This window comes from Schistocerca gregaria, chromosome 3 (genome assembly GCF_023897955.1).
Source record: "Schistocerca gregaria isolate iqSchGreg1 chromosome 3, iqSchGreg1.2, whole genome shotgun sequence".
In the NCBI taxonomy this organism is placed as follows: Eukaryota; Metazoa; Arthropoda; class Insecta; order Orthoptera; family Acrididae; genus Schistocerca; species Schistocerca gregaria.
Genome location: NC_064922.1, coordinates 422523388 through 422545570, shown reverse-complemented (window position 1 = coordinate 422545570; position 22183 = coordinate 422523388). Strand labels below are relative to the sequence as shown.

Below are 22183 nucleotides of genomic sequence, written 5' to 3'. Positions count from 1 at the left end.
CTGTCACATATCACTTTTCGAGAAAAGGAGCGAAAGGTGGAGGGACAAATTTTTTCATTTGTCTGTTTAATTTAATAATTTGATTCTATATGCCTTGAAACTCAGACAGTAATAATTTTCCAGTCTTTGTTCGATTTCGACGTCTATTACAGGAAGTAATCGGGAAAAAAATCGAAAACATTTTATTCCAGAAACCGATTACGTTGGGCAGTTGTAACTATCAAACTGGCGTGAAAGAAAAAAAAACGATATAACCGAAAACCCGTTGTTTTAGCAATAACCATCCTCCCTACACCCTTGCGGTGAGTCTTTTTATGGAGGAGAGACCTCATGAATCAGTGGCCTTCAAATCAATTGAATTTTGAAGGACAATCGTAGCATGGCTTCATGCAGAAAATAAATTAACTGCGTTTTTACATAACTTCAACTCCATTCATGAAAACTGTGGAAAGAGAGAGGGATGGTTGTCTACATTACCTGGACGTTTGGTTACACAGCCATTCAGTTTACCGTAAGACCGCACATACGGACTTGTATTTACGATCACCTAGTTGTCATCACGTATCGCAAACTGTGAGCTACTTAAAACACTTTTACACGGAGGTCGCACAGTCTCATATGCAGATGACTTGTTTAAAGAGCTCGACACCCAAATAAAGCGTTAGGAAAATGAATATTCTAGTCGGTCGGTTACTAGGGAATTATCAGTTAAAAGCACAAACCAAGAAGTGGATCAAGAGGCGAGCAATATCTCTAGCTTGTCACCCTTTTGTTGGAAATATTTAGTTCAAGATAGGCAGAACACTCCGGAAATTTCAGTTGAAAGCAGTTTTCCGCCAGCCATCGAAGATTGTAGATTTTCTGGGATGCGCGAAGGACAATTGGTTATTGTGGAGGGCTGAAATTCGCAAATTACGCTGCCAGTGTGGTAAGGTTCAAATGGTTCAAATGGCTCTGAGCACTATGGGACTTAACATCTAAGGTCATCAGTCCCCTAGAACTTAGAACTACTTAAACCTAACTAACCTAAGAACATCACACACATCCATGCCCTAGGCAGGATTCGAACCTGCGACCGTAGCGGTGGCGCGGTTCCAGACCATAGCGCCTAGAACCGAATGTGGTAAGGCTTATGTAGGCTATTCCATGCGCACCTTAGAAGAATGCTACACAGAACATTAACATTGCACTCGTCTTTTGCAGTCAGACAAGTCTGCTACTGCTGAACATTGTATCACATCAGGTCATCCAAAGAAGTATAATAAAACAGTAACTTGGCCACAGAAACGTCTTTTTGGGACTCCATTGTTACAGAATCCGTACCGGCCGGGGTGGCCGAGCGGTTCTAGGCGCTACAATCTGAAACCTGCCTTGGGCATGGATGTGTGTGATGTCCTTAGGTTAGTTAGGTTTAAGTAGTTCTAAGTTCTAGGGGACTGATGACCTTAGATGTTAAGTCCCATAGTGCTCAGAGCCATTTGAACCATTTTGAAATCTTAGTGAGTCCTCGATGGTTTACCTGAGAATGACTGGAATGTGAACAGTCACAATATCGTCGAAATATGCGACCATCGGCTATAGACCAGAAGCTTCTTTGGCCAATTATTTTGTGGTTAAAAGTTAAAAAACCGTATCAGTATTATGATTTTCGTTCATGATCATTATTGATTAAGTCAAAGTTATTGGGACGGGATCCCCACATACTGCCCTAAATGCGCAGTGTCCTGTAGACGGTAGATCCGGTGTTAACATTTGCAACGACTAAAGAGTGCTACTTTTTTCCGTAGAATTACACGTACATCTCGCCGTTTCCGCCATACTAATAGCTGCCTTGCAACTCGTAAGACATTTCTATTTCGTTTACAGTTACATAGGTAACCCACGTAATAACCAAATGCCGATACAAATCGATATTAATCTTCGCTTCATGATGTGACGGCTGTTTGGGTATCAAACATAACATAAATAATTACTGGTATAAAGTCAATGATGCTCTCAAGCGTTAATCTTGAAAATATTCACATGTGCACATTGCATCGCTTGTTACATTCAAAAGTGTAACGCCTAACATTTAACGGTATGCAAGATGTGACAAGTTGGAACACGACTTTTTTTTTAAATTCTCGGTGTTAAAATATTTTACAAAAAGGTTTATAAATCCATTTAATTAACTATGACAGAAATTGTAGTATAAGGAACGAACAAAACACACGACAGAAGATGTTTTAATATAATTGGTCATGATCAGCCTTTATGTTCCTAGTAATTAGAAAGTGAAGTACGAGGGCCGAATTCCACACCGCAAAATTTAGGCTAGGCGCAAGCGCACCGTCGAAAACTCCATCGCACTCGACGTACCACAGTGGGTTATAATACGAGTCTTTCAATGTCTGCCATGTGGATAAAGGCTCCACCGCTAACAAAAGACTGCGGCCGGCGTGAACACACTGCACGTGGTGAGGCAGCGCCGCACCTGAAAATGGAAAAATACAGCGATAAGTAGCATTTTTTGTATAAATAACATCGATATGCATACATCGACATTATTCTGTAGATCTGTAAATAGTATCGATGCAATTCCCCGAATCATAAACAAAATCAGTGCATTTTCCCGACGTATCAAAACCGTCGATTTATTTTCTCGGTTTATCAGGTTTACATCATCCTAAGTAATTTTAGTGGTTGTTGTTGTTTTTAAGGTCCTCAGTCCTGGTCTGATGCAGCTTTCCCTGGTAGTTTATCCTCTACCAGCCACTTCATCTCTGCATTATCAGTGCAACCCACATTCAGTTGAATCCGCTTACTGTATTCAAGCCTTGGTCTCCCTGTACAATTTTTCCCTCATACCGCCTTCCACTACCAAATTGACGTTCCATTGATAATCCTTCTGCTCTGGAGAGGAACTCCTGGAAAAATTAAAAAATTAAGCTAATTCCTTTGTCACGTTGTTGTTTAAGTTTCCTTAAATTTATGGCTTGTCGTCTGCTTTTATTTCATATATGTTTCATTTTATGTATTATTACTTTTCTGTTATAATTTAATGTACTGACTTGTTCTTTGACCAAGGAAACTTGCTTCTCAATTTGGTCCTACGGAACATGACATATAAAATGAACTGAAAAAATTCAGACTGTGTCCTATTAACCGTTTCCGTCTTTTAGTCACGTTTTGTTACAGAACTGTTTTTCCCTAATTCGATTCAATACCGTTATTCGATCTATCAGTCTAATTTTCAAAATTCTTCTCTAGTACCAAGACAGCTTCTATTCCCTTCTTGTCTGAACTGCTTATCGTCTACGTTTCATTTCTGTACGAGATTACACTCCATAAAAACAATTTCAGAATAGACTTACCAATATTTAAGTTTATATTCGATATTTACAAACTTCTCTTTTTCAGAAGCTTTTCTAGCTATTGCTTCTTCCTTTTACATCCGCTATGCCTGCACTTCGACCAACGTCTCTTACTTGCTTTCCAGATAGCAAAACTCATCAGATACTTTAAATGTCTCATTTCCTTATCTTTACTTGGTATCAAATAAAGTAACAGCTGTTTTTCTATTATTCTGTGAAATGAGTTTAACAATACGAAGTTTCATTAAGTATTTCTGTTGCTGTACAGATACATGAAACAAGTATGGAAGGTTAGAGAGATTGCTAATTTCGCAATACGCTCAACAAATGCCAGTGACATTAGTCTACATTGACATCTACATGCTTACTCTGCAGTTCACATTTAAGTGCCTGGCAGAGGGTTCATCGAACCATTTTCATAATACTTCTCTACCATTCCACTATCGAATGGCGCGTGGGAAAAAGGATCATCTAAATCTTTCCGTTCGAGCTCTGATGTCTCTTATTGTATTATGATAATCATTTCTCCCTACGTAGGTGGGTGTCAACGAAGTATTTCCGCGTTCGGAAGAGAAAGTTGGCGATTGAAATTTCGCAAATGCATCTCGCCACAAAGAAATCCGCCTTTGTTTCAGTGACTGCCAACCCAACTCGCGTATCATATCAGTAACACTCTCACCCCTATCAGGCGATAACACGAAACGAGCTGCCCTTCTTTGCATTTTTTCGATGTCCTCTGTCAATCCCACCTGATAAGGATCCCACACCGCGCGGCAATATTCCAGCAGAGCACGGACAGGTGTAATGTATGCTGTTTCATTAGTGGGTTTGTCGCATCTTCTAAGTGTTCTGCCAACAAAGCGTGGTCTTTGTTTCGCCTTCCCCACAATATTATCTATGTGGTCTTTCCAATTTAAGTTGCTCGTAATAGCAATTCCTAGGTATTTAGTCGAATTGACAGCCCTTAGATTTGTGCGATTTATGTTATAGCCAAAATTTATCGGATTTTTTTTTAGTACCCATGTGGATGACATCGCCATTTTCTTTGTTTAGTGCCAATTGGCACTTTTTGCACTACTCTCTAGATCATTTTGTAATTGGAATTGATCATCTGTTGATTTTACTCGCCGGTAAAATAAAGCATCATCTGCAAACAATCTAAGGGGGCTGCTCAGATTATCACCTAGATCATTTATGTAAATCAGGAGCAGCAGAGGGCCTATGACACCACCTTCCGGAACGCCAGATATTACTTCTGTTCTACTCAATGATTTACCGTCTACCACTACGAACTGTAAAATAAGTAAGATTTATTCTTGCTGGAGAAACTTTCAAAATTACATAGTCCTGACGATGTGCTGAAACTTGATTTTTCTTGTTCGTTGGTGTACGTTGCACTCACACAAATCTTCAACTACAAAACATTAACTGATTGACTGGTGTATATTTTACTTGTGTTTCCATTGGTTTACCGTCAACTCCAGCAAGTCGACGAGTTACATTAAACTGGTTACCTATATTTTGTGCTAGTAGATGAGACTCAAAGTCAGTATGTGTTATGTTTTTAATAATCATGTTTCCGTGGGTGGCTCACTGCGATATGTTTTTAAAAAGGTCTTGGGAGAGGATGTGGATTACCGAAAAGAATATGCAGCTATTTAAAAAAGATGCACTTAAATTACAAAATTTCGCACTCGGTCGCCATAATATGATTCTTTGCATGCTCACTGTACAAAGTCTCACACCATCCACATATTCGGTAGAAAATGTACGTAGAAGAAAGGCAACTTGGTTGCACTGAAATCAGCTGTGCCAGAAATATCTTCGTGTAACGGGGTGTTATTGAGATGCACAGGTAATGCAGGGCGTAGAGTTTCGCGTTAGAATACTCGGATTAGATTCTGTGAAAACGTTTTTTTTTTTTATTTTCTAGACTGCATGATATGCTGTCTGGCTTTCTAATCATTATACAGCATTTACACCAGGTATTATACAAAATACGAAGAATTATCTAATGTTGTTGTTGTGTTGTTGTGGTCTTCAGTCCTGAGACTGGTTTGATGCAGCCCTCATTGCTCCCCTATCTCCCAGTACCTACAGCAACCTACATCCTTCTGAATCTGCTTAGTGTATTCATCTCTTGGTCTCCCTCTACGATTTTTACCCCCCACCCTGCCCTCCAATGCTAAATTTGTGATCCCTTGATGCCTCAGAACATGTCCTACCAAACGGTCACTTCTTCTTCTCGTCAAGTTGTGCCACAAACTCCTCTTCTCCCCAATTCTATTCAGTACCTTCTCATTAGTTATGTGATCTACCCAACTAACCTTCAGCATTCTTCTAATACTGATGCAGAAATAAGAGTGCAATCCTTTTATATTATTACACCTTTGAAGATGTATTTTGTTTTTATATGTTTGCTCTGTTGTCTCCCGCGCACTTCATACCTCAATGCTTCCTGTTCATTGTCAGTACTATTTCTCTTTTCTTCCGTTACACCCCTTCCTCTAAAGACTCTTTCCTTTGTGCTCACCTGACATGATCGTTTAGTGCAGGAGGCGATTTATAACTTTGTGTTGTAGTCATCTTTTGAAAACCAATTTATTTGCCAAGATCGGTACGCTAGCACAGTTATTGGATTACTGGTTTCGACAACATGTATTTCCATCCTCAAGCCGGCCGCAGTGGTCTAGCGGTTCTAGGCCCTCAGTCCAGAACCGCTCGACTGCTACGGTCGCAGGTTCGAATCCTGCTTCGGACATGGATGTGTGTGATGTCCTTAGGTTAGTTAGGTTTAAGTAGTTCTAAGTTCTAGGGGACTGATGACCACAGATGTTAAGTCCCATAGTGCTCAGAGCCACTTGAACCATTTTTTTTAATCCAAAAAACCGGGCATTGATAGTTACATTATACAATGTTTACACCACTCTGTCACATGACGACTGTGCAATATGTATACTGTACATTCCTAATGTGACAGACTGGTGTACGCATTGTGTGATGTAACTACCACTGCTCGATTCTACGGATCTGAGGATGACAATACCTATTGCCGAAACCATTAATTCATTAATTGTGTTGAATTAGTGATCTTGGCAAATACACTGGTTTTCAAAAGAAGACCACAATACTCTTTCCTTTGTTAAGAGTATTTGACCAAACGTGCGGTAAACAGGTCTAACTTATAAAAGGATGTATCTAGAAAATATAACTCAGAAATCGTAAACTGAACTTGAATAAAACTACAGACAACACTGATGATTTTATTCACACGATCGGTCTCGCTGCGTTGAATTATAAAACCCCGAAATACAAGGCAAATATATCGTTATTGACGAAACACCGCAGTATAAAATCCATGAATAAATATTGATATGAATCAGTATAATGTCAGTATTTTCAATAGTTTGTTATTTCGGTGCAATCTCTAGCAACCACAGTTCCACCAAGAAAGGAGCGCAAATTGAGGTTTAACGTCCTTCGACGGCGAAGTCATTAGGAAGAGAGCACGAAGTCGGACTAGAATGGGGAAGGATAGCAACCGTGTGCCGCCGTTCCACGTTACCGGTTTATGGAAACGGTGAAAAACTTACATCTAGGTGGTCGGATGGCGATTTGAGCCCCACCCCCGAATGCACGTTCAGTGTGTTAACCGTCACGTCACTTGGCTTATTCCCATTTTTCAATACACTGTTGAAGCTGCACAAGAAACAAGCGACAATAACCATTGCCGTGTGCTTCGAGCAGTACGTCAAATTTAATTTATAAAATTCACAAAATATTTACGATAGGCTATTCTAAATGTATAAGACCTCGACGATATTCAGCTTTCAAGTGTTTAAAAAGTTTCGACGAATGCTAAAAAGAAAATTTTTTAAAAAGTTTTTTTTAAATATCAACAGTGTAAATTCAGGTGTTCAAAATACTTTTTGAAATAAATATCGTTCAACGTTTGTAAGCACTTTTATTTTAAGATACCAGAAAATGTAGAACATCAGCTGTGAAATCTATTTCTAGTTGTAAAAAATTTTTGCAGTAATTCCCTTCCTACCACAACCTAACAGTACTTTCCGTGATTGTTCCAACTTGCCTACGCTTGAAGTCACACTTGATTTCGGAATATCTTTGGACTTCTGAAAGCTCCTGTACTTTATTACGGAATAATGTGATATTTGTGTTTCGATCTTGATTTAGATCTGTTTTAGTACAGAAAATATAAATAAATACATTACAAATTTTGTTGCTGTATTATCGTGTATAGTGACTGGTAGATGGGCATTAGGATACGTCAAAGAAACGCGAAGTGGAGAAAAATTCAGAAATTCAGATTTTTTCGCCCGTATCGACAGAACAGCAGCTCGTTTTTTCGGCACGCCAACATACCTTTAAGAAATTGCTCTTTCCTTGTGTATTTTACTTATGTGTTGGAAGACACAGGTCATTACACAAAATATCTAAATATGCCACAGAATATCAACCTTAAAGGCAAAACCAGAGCTGAAAGTTGAACATGAGATTCGCTTTGAATCCTAATTTTTTACTAACTTCAGTCAACGAACTGCTTTTCAAATTATGTTGAATAAGCAAGGGATCACACCAGATAACAACGCAGTTGTCACTCTGGAAATCAAATGTTTTTGCATTCTGGAAACTGGATAATACTTTGAGTACATCTTCAAAGGCTTATTTTAGTTATATGGAGGAAAGACTGGAGGCTGAGTTAGTAAACAGGTAAACAGAAAGGCTGGGACATATTTTTAGGGTAATCATTGTCACCAGTGAGGAACTGTAGTAATTAAAAAAATATTTCATAATATAGATTGATGGCCAACATAAAACACGTTTTTACAGATCTCTCGAAACATGACTTTGTTCAATAGCGTATTAGTTAAATTGTTAGTTAATACTACACACTGAGTCTTAGGAAACGCAGTCAACTGTAATTATAGGCTCACGCACGTCAACTTATTATTTTTCCCTGTTCTTCTCCATACCACCAGAAGACTACATCCACAGTACTACTCTTTAGTTTGAATGCATGACAGCTCGAATGTAAAAAGAAAAAAAGGAAGACAACAATTTTGTATCCCGGCGAACATGGGATTATCAGAGAGATCAGAACAAGCTCTGATTAGACAAGGATATGAAAGGAGATCGGGCCTGTCGCTGTCCAAACAAGGCGTTTATGCCTTATGCGATCTAGGCCACCCATAGAGAGTCTAACACGTGATGGCAAGAAAGGGATTTGAAGCCACATCTGCTGAATGCGACTGCAGTGCTCTGAAATCTGTGACATTAGCCATCTTCTGGTAAGATGTGAATCTGACTTTTGGGTCCCCGTGCAGTGTCATTAGATAAATTTTCAGCAGCGCATCTGAATACTCACGTCACTGTTGGACATTTTTTTTTTTCTAACGTCATTAAATTACTCATATTAGTTAGTTTTTATTGTGTATGTCTTTGCCATAAGTTTCATTAAAATTCCGTTTCACACCTGAAAGACGCGATACGCATTGGGATAAGCGCGCAGCATGAGAAACGTCGGACCGCTGTAGAAAAACCCAGCAGTGTACCTAAGTGTTACTAAAGAAGCAGCTGCTTATTCTGTCTACGCGGACTTGAAGGTAAAGCTTTAGACTTAAAGCATAGACATTGTCCGATAATATGTTTCTCACACTTTTCTGTTAGCTTATAGAGAATGTATAAAAATGTTTCTCAGAAATGTTGGGGACGGATTCTTCATACTGCAGTAAGAAAAGTTCACATATAGGCAAACACGTGACCGCAAATCCTTCGTTTCTGAGTTACTAATGAAAGATTGTTTTCCAATGTTATCGAGAAGGCAAGTAGTCACAAATTTTCAAATTGTCCTCCACTTGCTTTCGTAAGTACAAACGCCCACTATATTTATGGATGCTTGACAATTATCATTGTACAATACAGGCAACACTTCAGCAGCAGTTTAAGATTAACGTGTGAGCTGAAACCGCGACTTTTTGAGTATGTCCATATGCCTTCCCAGACCATCTTGCGAACTCTTCCACACATACTAAAGGATATCTCCTCGCAAATAAATGAATCGTGTGGTTTACGTTTGATGTGGTGCAGCACATATCCGTTCCGTAGTTCGAAATGCGTTAGACGATGCCTTCCATGACGGACGGATAGATAGGGAGGCATTAGTCGGATGACCTGCAATGTACCCCGACCTTGTTAATTCGGATTATTATCTACGGTGCCATTTGAAATAAATGATTTATGCAGCAGACATTCCTCAGACATGGATCCCTCATCATCGTATCACGAAAACCTGCAAAATCATTCTACGTCATCCGAGACATATCCATTATCCAAGGAGTGCATGCGTGCGCTGATGCAAACGGAGGTCACTTGAAACATTTGTTATGAATTAATTTATCTGTAACTATTAACTCAAAATTATTGGAGTCTCCCTAAAGTGTGAAGAAAAAGTATATTGGTAAACTTTATATACCTTGACACCTCTTGTCAGTGGCGGCCGAAGTTCTTCTTTCACAGAAGTGGGCATCCTGAAATCGTTATATTCATATTAATTTCACTGCTGGGAGTATAGCATTATAAGAAACAAACTGAGTCACTTGCTGTTAAGCATTACCACTCGCGGCTGCAGAGAACGAAAAGCAAGACCACGATATCGCTGCGCCACGAGTTAACAGTGTACGACGGGGTGTAGCAAGGGCTTTTTCCAATTTATCAGCGGAGCACCCGATTCGTGTCACAGTTGTGGAATGTAATAGATGAAGCCTTCTAAATGGAAGGAGGATATCCTGTCTCAATGGCAGTCTCCATACCTTTTGTTACATTTAACAAATACTGGCAAGGTCAAAGGAAGGTGAAGTTTTCAGAGCCAGAGCTTTTCAGTCAATTGTTGGTGGACTTGTTCGCATTGTGAATCGTTAGATTGCTTTACTTGCTGCTAATTCACTTCCTACTAGATTTTCTGTTCACGTGGACAGACACGGACGTAATACTTTGGACTTCTGACTTATAATATGTTTTCGTACAATTCGTTAACTAAGAATTAATCGTGACTCTAAACATAAAAAAATTACAGAGACTTTTTTTTCTTCCTACATAAACTACGAAATTTAAAAAAAAAAACAGTCTCGGTAGCACAGTCATTTATTAAAGATATGACCGGTTTCGGCCTTTAGTAGTAGGCCATCCTCTGATAATGCACGATCCGGATGACGACGATGATGCTTGGAATAGATGTACTAATAAATTACCGAGCAATCGAGACTGTTTTTTTCTGCTAATTTTTCTTTGCTGATAGATCGCTGTTTTCTGATAATGTTATCTAATATTATAAACTTAAAAACTTAATTCTGAACTGCAAACTCTCCAACTGATATGGGAAAATATTGTTGCCAACATCAACAGACTTCACATGAAACTTCCTGTCTCGTGACTGAAAAATATAGGTCTTTCCGAAGCGTCAGAGAGGAAAGCAGGGAAGGAGAAAGGGGGAGGGAGAGGAGAGAGTGGGGGGAGGGGCAAGAGAGAGAGAGTGACGAGACTCCGGAACAGGTTGCGACAGATAATGAGATCTAGCGGTCCTGCCACAGATTGGACGCACCTTAAATTGCGATCAGTTTACTGGTTCCGTAGCTCCCTTGCCTAATCCGTCGATAGCCAGATTACTTTGTAGTCCTCAGTGTCATGTCGTGCGAATCGGAAGTAGAAGACTTTTCGCAGATGATGTGCTTATCTATAACGAAGTACAGTTTGAACGGAGCTGTACTGATATTCAGTCAGACCTTGAAAAGATGTCAAAGTGGTGCAGTGACTGGCAACTTCATTCAAATGTTCAAAACAGGAAAACTGTACACTTCACAGAACGAGAAAACGTAGTATCCTATGAATGCAGTATTAGTGATTCACAGTTGGAACCTGTGAACTTATATAAATACTTTGGTAGAATATTATCAAAATGTACTCACTTTACAAAGGAGACTGCTTGCAAATCATTTGTGCAACCCATCATAGAATATAGCTCAATAGATTGGACCAGCAGGAGATATTGAACATATGCAGAGAATGGCAGCTCGAATGATAACATGTTTTTTGTCCCGTTGGAAGGTCTCTCTGAGAGGGTGCAACATCTAAACTGCAGACTTTTGAAGATAAACGAAAACTATCACTAGAAAGTCTACTGACAAAGTTTCAAGAACCGGCTTTAAATCATGATTCGAAATGTGCTACAGTCCACTACGTCTCGCTCCCACAGGGATCGTGAGGATAAGATTGGATTAACTACAGCACACAAAGCCGCATTTAAACAATCTTTTTTTTTTTCGAGCTCCATACATCAATGAAACTGGGAAAAGCTTAATAACAGGTACAGTGGGACGTACCTTCTGCCATGCACTTCATAGTGGTTCGCAAAGTATAGATGTAGAAGTAGATGTAGATATCGAAGAGAGCAAAGAATATCCATGCAGTATCGAGCAAATACTTCCGAAACAGCATCCCGATGGCCATGTTCAGTGGTACGTACACATTCTTCTACACATGAGGACGAGGAAGATTGTTATTATTTAATGTCTCGACTACATATGCACATTACGATCGTAGTACTATTTTAAGTGCATAAGGACAATGAATGAAATCGTCCGTAGTGTTGTTGGACCACAAAGAAGAAGTTTATTATTTAACGTCTGGACTACACATACGTCATTACAATCGTTCCTCTCTATCAAGTGTTTGAGGACAGTAAGTGAAAGCGTCCCTGGTGTTTCTGGAAGGACCATTACTGTCGGCTTTAGGGAAAAGTGTGGTGTTCTGTAGACTTGATACTTCTTTTTCAAAAATGAGACTTAAACGGCAACGGCCTTGCCGCAGCGGATACACCGGTTCCCGTGAGATCACCGAAGTTAAGCGCTGTCGGGCGTGGCCTGCACTTGAATGGGTGACCATCCATCCGCCATGCGCTGTTGCTATTTTTCGGGGTGCACTCAGCCTCGTGGTGCCAATTGAGAAGCTACTCGACCGAATAGTAGCGGCTCCGGTCAAAGAAAAACATCATAACGACCGGGAGAGCGGTGTGCTGACCACATGCCCCTCCTATCCGCATCCTCAACTGAGGAAGACACGGCGGTCGGATGGTTCCGATGGGCCACTTGTGGCCTGAATATGGGGTGCTTAGACTTAAACACGGTTCCAGTTATTTCGATCTTTATTTGGGTGACAGTTTACCTAATCTGTGAAAAATTACCTGTCAAAATACATAATGAATTGTATCACCACCTTCTGCAATGAATTAAGCACTAGTGTTTTATTATACGGAAATGGAGCAAACATTCTCAGTAATATTATACCCGTACAAAACTCAAAATATGAGTGCTAAGTAAATTCACGTTATTCGTTAACAGTTACTCCCGTAACTCCTCTCAATTGATTGCACGTGTAAAAGGGTAGATTACGGATAAAATGCCAAAAATTGCTGAGAGTTTTCTACCAGCATGCCTTCACCACTGACATTAACTTCACTCTTGTATCGAAATTCTCTATTCCCTTCAACGGGTATAAAAGACGTCACTCATGTTCCGAATGGAATGGAAACCTGAAGCCAACAGAAGCGAAGGATTTCGCAAGCGAACAAGGGAATGCCTCATTGGGGTACTGGCGGTCCTCGGCCCTGTTGTTGCATGCTTTGCAGTAATTGAAATCAGTAACAGGGTAATCATACTTCCGCTTTCCGTGAGAAAACCTAGTAGATAATTTATCTATGAAGTTCTTTATTTCGCAGTGATCTTCAGATCTCAGGATTATTACATTCCAAAGGTTTGAAAAATATAACTGGAACAGCTAGCCGGCCGCTGTGGCCGAGTAGTTCTAGGCGCTTCACCCTGGAACCGCGCGCGAGGTTCGAATCCTGCATCGAGCATAGATGTGTGTGATGTCCTTAGGTTGGTTAGGTTTGAGTAATTCTAAGTTCTAGGGTCTGACGACCTCAGATGTTAAGTCCCATAGTCCTCAGAGCCATTTAGACCATTTTTTTTTGGAACAGTTAATGACCTTTAAATGCAGACTACGTGGCTCAGTGGTTAAGAAGCTGTACTCGCATCCGACAGGAGGATCGTGAGAATCTCCGCCTGGATCAAATCATGTGAATGCCGGGATGTTTCCCCCAACCTGCAACGCCATTGCTCATTCCGCCGGTCACTTTCCTCATATTCTGCAAGTGAGTTGTTCTTCGTCTGTAATGGCCTCTACGTCTACCCCACTAATGGAGTGAAGCAACGCTTAATCACTGTTCCTAGCATGGAGCTAAACGGCCAGATGATAAAACTGTAATCCAATGTCAATCTGTGAATCTCAAATTGTGTTCCTCTCCAATTATTTGTTGGACATCTTCGTGCCCCTCCTTGCCCTTCATCAACTTTATTGGATTGGCGTCCCAGTCACAATGGCCTTACTGCCGACTAACGAGTAACTTATTATGTTGCACTGCGTACCACATCAAAACTCTTGGAGAAACATTGAAAGTTTCGAAATAAAGTCAGAAAAGAGAAATTTCATTTATGCTGTGTGTGCATTTAGCAGACAGAACTTCAAAATATACACTGGCAATCTCCATTACTACTCTGTGCTCAATTTTCACTTATCCAAAAACCAAAAGTACTCACAAAAGAGTCCTCTACACTTGTTGGAAGACGATGATTTCGATTACTGAGAGGCGGAATAAGATCTGAATGTTTTCTATCTGCGACCAGAGTTTAAGCAATCGTATCTACCCTTCCCCTTCTCCCACCCCTTACTAAAGGTATTGACAATAATAAAAATTTTAGTATTTTGCAACTGAAGTTTTATTTTTATTTTTTTACCATAAATGATTCACCTAATTGTATGTATTATGTACTTCCAGCCGTTTTTTATATGCTGTAGTTTATATGTGCAACTAGTCTCCTCTGTAAGCTTCTGCAGCAAGGTCAAGTGCAGTGAGGAGCAAGGCTGTATCAGGAAGATTCCGTGCAGTAAACATCAATGTTGTGACATGCGGCTGGTTTAAACTGTAACTTGTGGTTCTTCTAATGTTTATACAAGAGACTGTGGGCAAGCCCAGGAAGCATAGGAGACATACTGTAAAAACCACAGCAGATACCTGATACTGCTACTTTCTGTTAAATCATAATCCTTTCTCAAACAAGTTTTAACATCGTTTTCATCATTTGGCAGACTTTAACAGCTGAAAGTGGTACAAACCACGTGCCAGCAATTGCAAGCAATGAAGTAGTCATTTCTAAAGTATCTGCAGTAGTTTCCGTAAGCTCCAGAACTACCTCGAAATACAGTACAAAGTAACCTTAACCCATTCAATATCGTATTAATTACCAACGTACGTCCCTCCCCTTGCCACACTCTCGGAACACCGATCAAATAGGCTACGGAACACGTTTGAAAAAGGTTTCTTTCGAATTCCGTTCATAGTTGACATCACATTTCAATGAATCTGTTCAACATGCTCAAAATGCTTCACCTTGACGCCTGTTTGGCAAAGAGCATGATGTCTTCTGAGGGAAAATCAGTGGTATATAAAGGTGCCTGGGGACTTTATTCCTCTTTTGACCAGAAAGTGACGCCTGAGGACATGAAAGCAATGGCGAAGAACAAACATACACTATCTTAGATCTTGCAATAGGTCATTGCTAATCAACTCACACACACACACACACACACACACACACACACACACTCACACACACACACACACACACACACACACGCAAGCGGACGCACGCACGCGACTATTAGTAAAGGGATCTCTGTCTACATTGTTACATAGTTGTTCGAACAATGGAACCTCTTGTTCCTCGTGCAAAAATTTCGGTCTTGGAATTTATTTAACTGACAGCGTGAAGTACGTTAATGAATGCAATTTAACACGTTTCGGCTTAAAACCACCATCAGATTGACATAAAGAGGAAACCGATACATACCATCTCATGAACAAAGTCCATTGTAGTAAGTATTAATCCACAGCACTTTTGTACATTGGAGTTTGTTGAGGGGGTACTGTGTATTGTGTCCTCTTAATATGATTCTTAAGATGAGTTGAAGCCAAAACTCGTTAACTTGCAAAGATTGCAACAGTAAAAGCATTCAGCACAGAGTATTACATCACGTATCGTTTAAAAGCAACTTTTATGGTGGTGTAAGATTATCTTATACACAATTTCACTGAGCTATGGAGCGCAACTTTTACGACAAAATGTGTTGGAGTAACAGATCATCACGTGTCAGCAACAAGTGTCAGCTGTGTGTGAGCCTTCTTCCTAGGCGTACGAAAAATGGCTCTGAGCACTATGGGACTTAACATCTATGGTCATCAGTCCCCTAGAACTTAGAACTACTTAAACCTAACTAACCTAAGGACAGCACACTACACCCAGTCATCACGAGGCAGAGAAAATCCCTGACCCCGCCGGGAATCGAACCCGGGAACCCGCCTAGGCGTACGTTGGTACGCTTTTTCAGCCGAGATCACGCCAGATCTCTGTTAAATTTCAGGACAGGGCTCGCTTCCAGTGGTATTGCAATCCATACAAACTCGTGATCACGAAGTAGACGAAGTCAAGGAATCATGCAACCTAGGCAGCAAGGAGGACATAAAAAGCATATTAGGACTTTCAAAGTGGGCATCCCTGGCCAAGAGAAGTCTGCTAGTATCAAACATAGCCCTAAACTGCAGGAAGAAATTTCTAAGGATATACTTTTGGAGCACAGCATTGTATGATAGTGAAACATGGACTGTGAGAAAACGGGAACAGAAAAGAATCGAACAGAAGAATATTGAAAATCTGGTGGCCTGATAAGGTGAGGACTGAGGAGGCTCTCGGCAGTGTAGGAGAGGAAAGGAATTTGTGGAAAATACTGGCAAGAAGAAGAGAAAGGATGATAGGACTTCTATTAAGAAATCTGGTAATAACTTGCGTGGTACTAGACGGGCCTGTAGAGGGTAAAAACTGTAGTGGGAAACAGAGATTGAAAGACATCAAGGAAATAATTGTGGACGTAGGTTACAAGCGCTACTCTGAGCTGGGTAGTTTGGCACAGGAAAGGAATTCACGGCGGGCCGCATCAAAGCAATCAGAAGACTGATAAAAAAACATCATTCGTTTATGGAACAACTAGACCAATGGCCTCACGCCGACCGCCACCTGTTTCCCATTAGCATCTCGCATCTCGCTACAGTTGTTCAGTTTCAGCGACGCAACAGAGCGAGACGCTACTGACTGTAGTGAAATATCTCGGAGTACCATCGAGAGCAACCTGAAGTGGAATCATCACATAAAACAAAATCTTGGAAAATCAGATTCCAGGCACATATTTATTGGAAGAATCATAAGGAAGTATAATTCACCCACGAACGAAATGGCTTACCAAACACTTCTCCGATCGAGCTTTGAGTATTGTCCATGAGTGTAGGATCCTTAGCAGGTTCTGTTAACAGACTAAATAGAGAATATGCATCAAAGAACGGCTGACTTTCATACGGGATCGTTTAGTCCACGGGAAAGTGTTACGGGGATACTCAATAAACAACAGTGGCTAAGGCTTCAAGAGATGCGTCTAAATATGGAGAGAATATGTTGTGAGAAGAGCCGTGCAGCGTGCTACTTTCTTCCACATAGGTCTCCAAAATGACAACAACAAAATTAGAACTCATACGAAGTTTTATCGACAATCATTCTTCCCACGCACCATACGCGAATTGTGCGTCCGATGCTAGATTGGCAATTAAAAAAAAATAGTACTTCTTAAAGAGAAGCTTACATACAGTGTGGTCGTATATTCCCGTTACAGACGTTCCCCTTCAATAGAGCGGCCTCAAATCAACCTAGTGCGATGTTAGCACTATCGATATCTGTCAACAGGGACAGTAAAACACGAAGAATAACCAGCGACAGCACCGTGCTCACCCGCGCTGAGTGTTACCGCCATGCAGTAGCAGCGCTGCCCAGTCGCTACTGGAATACTCGTTACTCTTCGTGTTTAGCAATGTTAGTCAGTAACACAAATATTCCACTAGACTAATCTGGGACCGCTCTATTCAATGGGCACGTAAAATTCTACTTTAAAAATCATTTTGTTTGTAACGGGACACAAACCGACGATTTCCGTCGACGTGAGAGACACGATGAGCACTGTGATTCTTGAGTTTCTCCTGGCGTGTTTGATAATCAAAATATCCACTGGTGTACTGCCAGTCTACAGTGTCCAACGGGCACAATATTTCGGCGATCATACATGTCACCATCATCAGGTGAACTGACGGACTGAACTCCTGTGAACGTGCCGTACGCTATGGCTGGTCAGGGGCGAACTGCGCCGCCGCCACCTGATGATGGCGACATCTACGATCGCCGAAATATTGTGCCCGTTGGACATTGTAGACCGGCAGTACACCCGTCGATATTTTGATTACGATGAGGACTGTTTGTTTGTATTGGATGACTCCAATTATACATATCAAAAACGAAATTGCAATATCTGCCGAAACACTAGAGAAAAAGCGCCTGATGACACATATGACAGAGACCCTGTATATAAAAAAAAATGGCTTTGAGCACTATGGGACTTAACTTCTGAGGTCATCAGTCCCCTAGAAATTAGAACTTCTGAGGTCATCAGTCCCCTAGAAATTAGAACTACTTAAACCTAACTAACATAAGGACATCACACACATCCATACCCGAGGCAGGATTCGAACCTGCGACCGTAGCGGTCGCGCGGTTCGAGACTGTAGCGCCTAGAACCGCTTGGCCACTCTGGTCGGCAGACCCTGTATATCATTTTCCTTACACTACTTAAAGCGAATTCTGGGATGGTTCCTTCTAAATGTTCAAATGTATGTGAAATCTTGTGGGACTTAACTACTAAGGTCATCAGTCCCTAAGCTTACACATTATTTAACCTAAATTGTTCTAAGGACAAATACACACACCCATGCCCGAGGCAGTACTCGAATCTCAGCCGGGACCAGCCGCACAGTCCATGACTGCAACCCCTTAGACCACTCGACTAATCCTGCGCGTCTTATTCCTTCTAACGTGCACCCTTTTGGCCACTCGGAGATCGTGTTCCGTCTCTAGTGGCTCCGAGATGGACTTCATCTTCCTTCCTACTATTCAACGTCGACGTTACGCTCAAACCGGACACATCTAACTAGTCAAATATGCAACGGAAACAAAAATAAAATACAAAATCTTTTGCGTGTTAGTCTGTGTCGTTGAGAAACGCTAAAATAATTAACACCGACGTTTCGACCATCGTTCCACAGGTTCTCTTCAGCATTGTAGCCGCCCACCACTTCGAAGACGGTCGAAACGTCAATATCACAATCGTTTCAGTGTTTCGTAACCATGCGGACATACAAGCAAAACGATTGACACTGGCCGTGGAAGCGTACGCACTCCTACGAGACAAAAACGTGCGACCAACGGTCACGCGGACGCAAGAGGCGGCAGAGCGGAGGGTCAGCGCGAGCCAGCAACAAGTGCCCCGCGGGCGTCGCCGGCGCAGGCGAGCGCGGTACCTGTTGGCGGAGGCGGCGCGCGGAGTCGACGCGTCGGCGGCCGGCGTCCGCTGGGCCGGCAGTGATTCTGCGGCCTCCGGCTGGCCGCGGGCAGCGAGCAGTGTTTCCGCGGCGGCGCGGCGCGGAGCGTTTTGTCCTGGCGGCCGAGCTCGGCTCGTCCGGGCTCCCTCCGGCGTGCCCTTCCCTTCCGGCGCGGCCTCCTTGTATGCGCGCTCGCGCCCGCCGAACGGTCCGTCGCCGCAGCGGCAGCGCTCCGTGAGACAACTGATTCGGCGCTTTGCATACGCATACATTTCGCCTTTTCTCTCAAGACCCCCTGGCCAGGTTCGGCGCCGAGCAAAAACAAGTTGCCTCATCTGCATGGCGGCTCCAACCCTTCCGCCCTTTTCCCCCGCGCGGCCTTTTGTTGCGCGCGGGCCGCCTCATCAGCGGCGAGGGAAATGCTATACTTTCTCACAGCGCGCGCGCCCGCCCCGCCTAATTTCGACCCGCTAGCTAACGGGCACAGCACAGCCGCGGAGGCTACCGGTCCCGTCCGCTTTTTCTAGCGCGCTCCGGCCTTTTGTAATTGAAACGGTTCGGCGTCGCTGCGTATGCGCGCGCTTAATAAGCTCCTATTTTTTTGCCAGTGCGTCGGACGGGTAAGGCACTCTGCATGAATTAAGTCATTACGGCCGAGTCCCGAGTGGCAGCGCTTCGACGTCGCTCCGCTCGCGGCCCAAAGCGGAAATGAGCCGAATCAGCTGCCAAGACTCGTTGTGACAGTTTGATAGTTAGCGACTGATAACGACGCATCGCATGCACAGTATGTCCCAAAAGTTTGGCCTCGGTACTCTAATAGCCGGAAGTAAATATTTGCACTGCTCATAATTAAGACTGTAACACAAAGAACATTAGCACATAACTAAATTTTACTTATTGACGACATACAGTGTGACAGGTTGGTTTGGAGGATTAAAGGGACCAGACTGATACGGACATCGGTCCCTACAGTGTGACAGAAACAATATATTACTAAATGTGTGCGTAATATGAGGGTATACAGGAAAGGTTGGAAAGTTCCACATAGGGTCTCACTAACCGCAGTGTCATCCTCTCCCAACGTCACTAGATACGATATGGGGAGGATGAAGTCAACACACTACCGCCGGCCGGAGTGGCCGAGCGGTTCTAGGCGCTACAGTCTGGAACCGCGCGACCGCTACGGTCGCAGATTCGAATACTGCCTCGGGAATGGATGTGTGTGATGTCCTTAGGTTAGTTAGGTTTAGGAGGTTAGTTAGGTTTAGGTAGTTCTAAGTTCTAGGGGACTGATGACCTCAGATGTTAAGTACCATAGTGCTCAGAGCCATTTGAACCAATTAACACACTACCCTCCTGATCGTTGTCCGGTTTCGTGACCTCGAAAGCGCTACTAATCGGTCGAGTGGTTCCTCATTTGGCCTCACCAGGCTGAGTGCATCCTTGTACCTGCATTATCAATATGGAAAAATCTCTGTCAGTGCCGGGTTCGAACCGGGGCCTCGGCATAGTAGCCAGCCCCGCTGACCATTCGGCTACGGATGCGGGCGAGGTACACAGGGCGCTGCATTTAACGCACAGAGCTGCCATCTCTCAAACTCGGTTGGCATCCAGTTGAACTGAGCTTGATTGCAAGGGTACGTCATTCCATGGCGCTTCAGCTCCGTGCTAGGGTTCATCAGTCGCAGTGGCTGGAGACTGGGAGCGTGCCAGACTCTCGACATCCGCTGACCAAATGTCTTCAGTGGGCAGGAGATCTCCAGAAAATGTTGTACAGGCCAACAGTATCGAGGGGGTCACGACAGAACGAAAATCTTGTGATCTTAGATTATCCTTTTGAAAACATAATGAAGAGACCTCGAAGATAAGGTACATTATCTGACCTTATCATATTACAAATGAAGCACTTGCTGTTCAAAGTATTGGCTATGCAAATCGGAACTGATCATGTTGTGTAGCCAAAGGAACCTCATACATTCATGTTAGGTGCTGGTCCAGATAACTGACGAATGCACTCTGAGAAAACTCGTCTTCAAAAAAAATGGTTCAAATGGCTCTGAGGACTATGGGACTTAACATCTGTGGTCATCAGTCCCCTAGAACTTACAACTACTTAAACCTAACTAACCTAAGGACATCACACCCATCCATGCCCGAGGCAGGATTCGAACCTGCGACCGTAGCAGTCGCGCGGAAAACTCGTCTTCACCGTAGCGTCCACACACGGACTTGTCCATCGTGGCGCTCTACGCGGAATGGTGACTTTTCTGAATGTAGGACGGGGAGCCAGTACTGGCTCTGGGTGCACCACTGTTGGAGCGCCCGATTGTGGTGCCACGGAAAGGGAAGCCGCAAACAATGGTCGCCGTGTTGACACTTCTTGTAGATACTTGCCTTTATGTAGACAAGCCCGTTTCCTGATCCTGCATACGTAGGGAGTCTGTGCCATCATGGAAGACCGAACAAAAAATACTGCTTATCTGCTCTTCACGGCGCTGTCGCTTGGGGGCGTTGAGATCCTGCACGACATTTAGCGTGGCGCTTGGAATCCATCTATTCCATATTCTGTAGATGGTTATAAGATTCCAACCGAAGGGAACACCACTGTCTCTCAACAATAAAACGCCGTGTCGATAGGCGACGATCCAGCCGGTGCCGAACACCGACGTGCTGGTGGACGTAACTTTTTCTTGTTGTTGTGGTCTTCAGTCCAAAGACTGGTTTGGTGCAACCCTCTGCAACCCTCCATGCTACTCTATCGTGTGCAATCCTCCTTATCTCCGAGTAACTACTGCAACCTACATGCTTCTGAATCTGGTTACTGTATTCATCTCTTGATTTCCTTCTACGATTTTTAACTCCAACGCTTCCCTGCTTTCCAAAGGACGGGTTTATGCGAATCGGAACTGATCATGTGGTGTACCCAATTGAACCTCATACCTTCATGATAGGTGGGCCAGATGACAGTGACGAATGCACTCTGACAAAGCTCGTCTCCGCCAGAGCATGCACACACGCATATGTCCATCGTGATGCTCTACTCGGAACAATGACTCGTCTGAATGAAGGACATGTTGCCACTCTTTGTGTAGGACTAAATACGTGAGCGCCTGATGTCTCAGAATGTGTCCTACCAACCGATCCTTTCTTCTAGTCAGGTCGTTCCACAAATTTCTTTTATTCCCATTTCTATTCAGTATCTCCTCATTAATTAAGTGATCTACCCATC

At 42.7% G+C, this 22183-nt stretch overlaps 2 protein-coding genes across 3 annotated transcripts in view; one reads left to right on the top strand and one right to left on the bottom strand.

Annotated features, from left to right (window-relative positions):
* Positions 1-19343, bottom strand: part of LOC126354768 (uncharacterized) — a 75420-nt gene extending 56077 nt beyond the window's left edge. The window contains exons 1-2 of one of the 2 annotated variants that reach the window (XM_050004660.1): positions 18934-19343; positions 2359-2473 (exon numbers count right to left, since the gene is read on the bottom strand). In XM_050004660.1, coding sequence (XP_049860617.1) covers positions 2359-2473; positions 18934-19222 — 404 coding nt within the window. In that variant the 5' untranslated portion in view covers positions 19223-19343. The remainder of the gene's footprint in view (positions 1-2358; positions 2474-18933) is intronic. The other variant, XM_050004661.1, reaches the window with a different exon arrangement.
* The window catches only part of LOC126354769 (UPF0489 protein C5orf22 homolog), a 1899147-nt gene that overhangs the window by 1770849 nt on the left and 106115 nt on the right, over positions 1-22183 (top strand). The gene's annotated exons all lie outside the window — the stretch shown is intronic.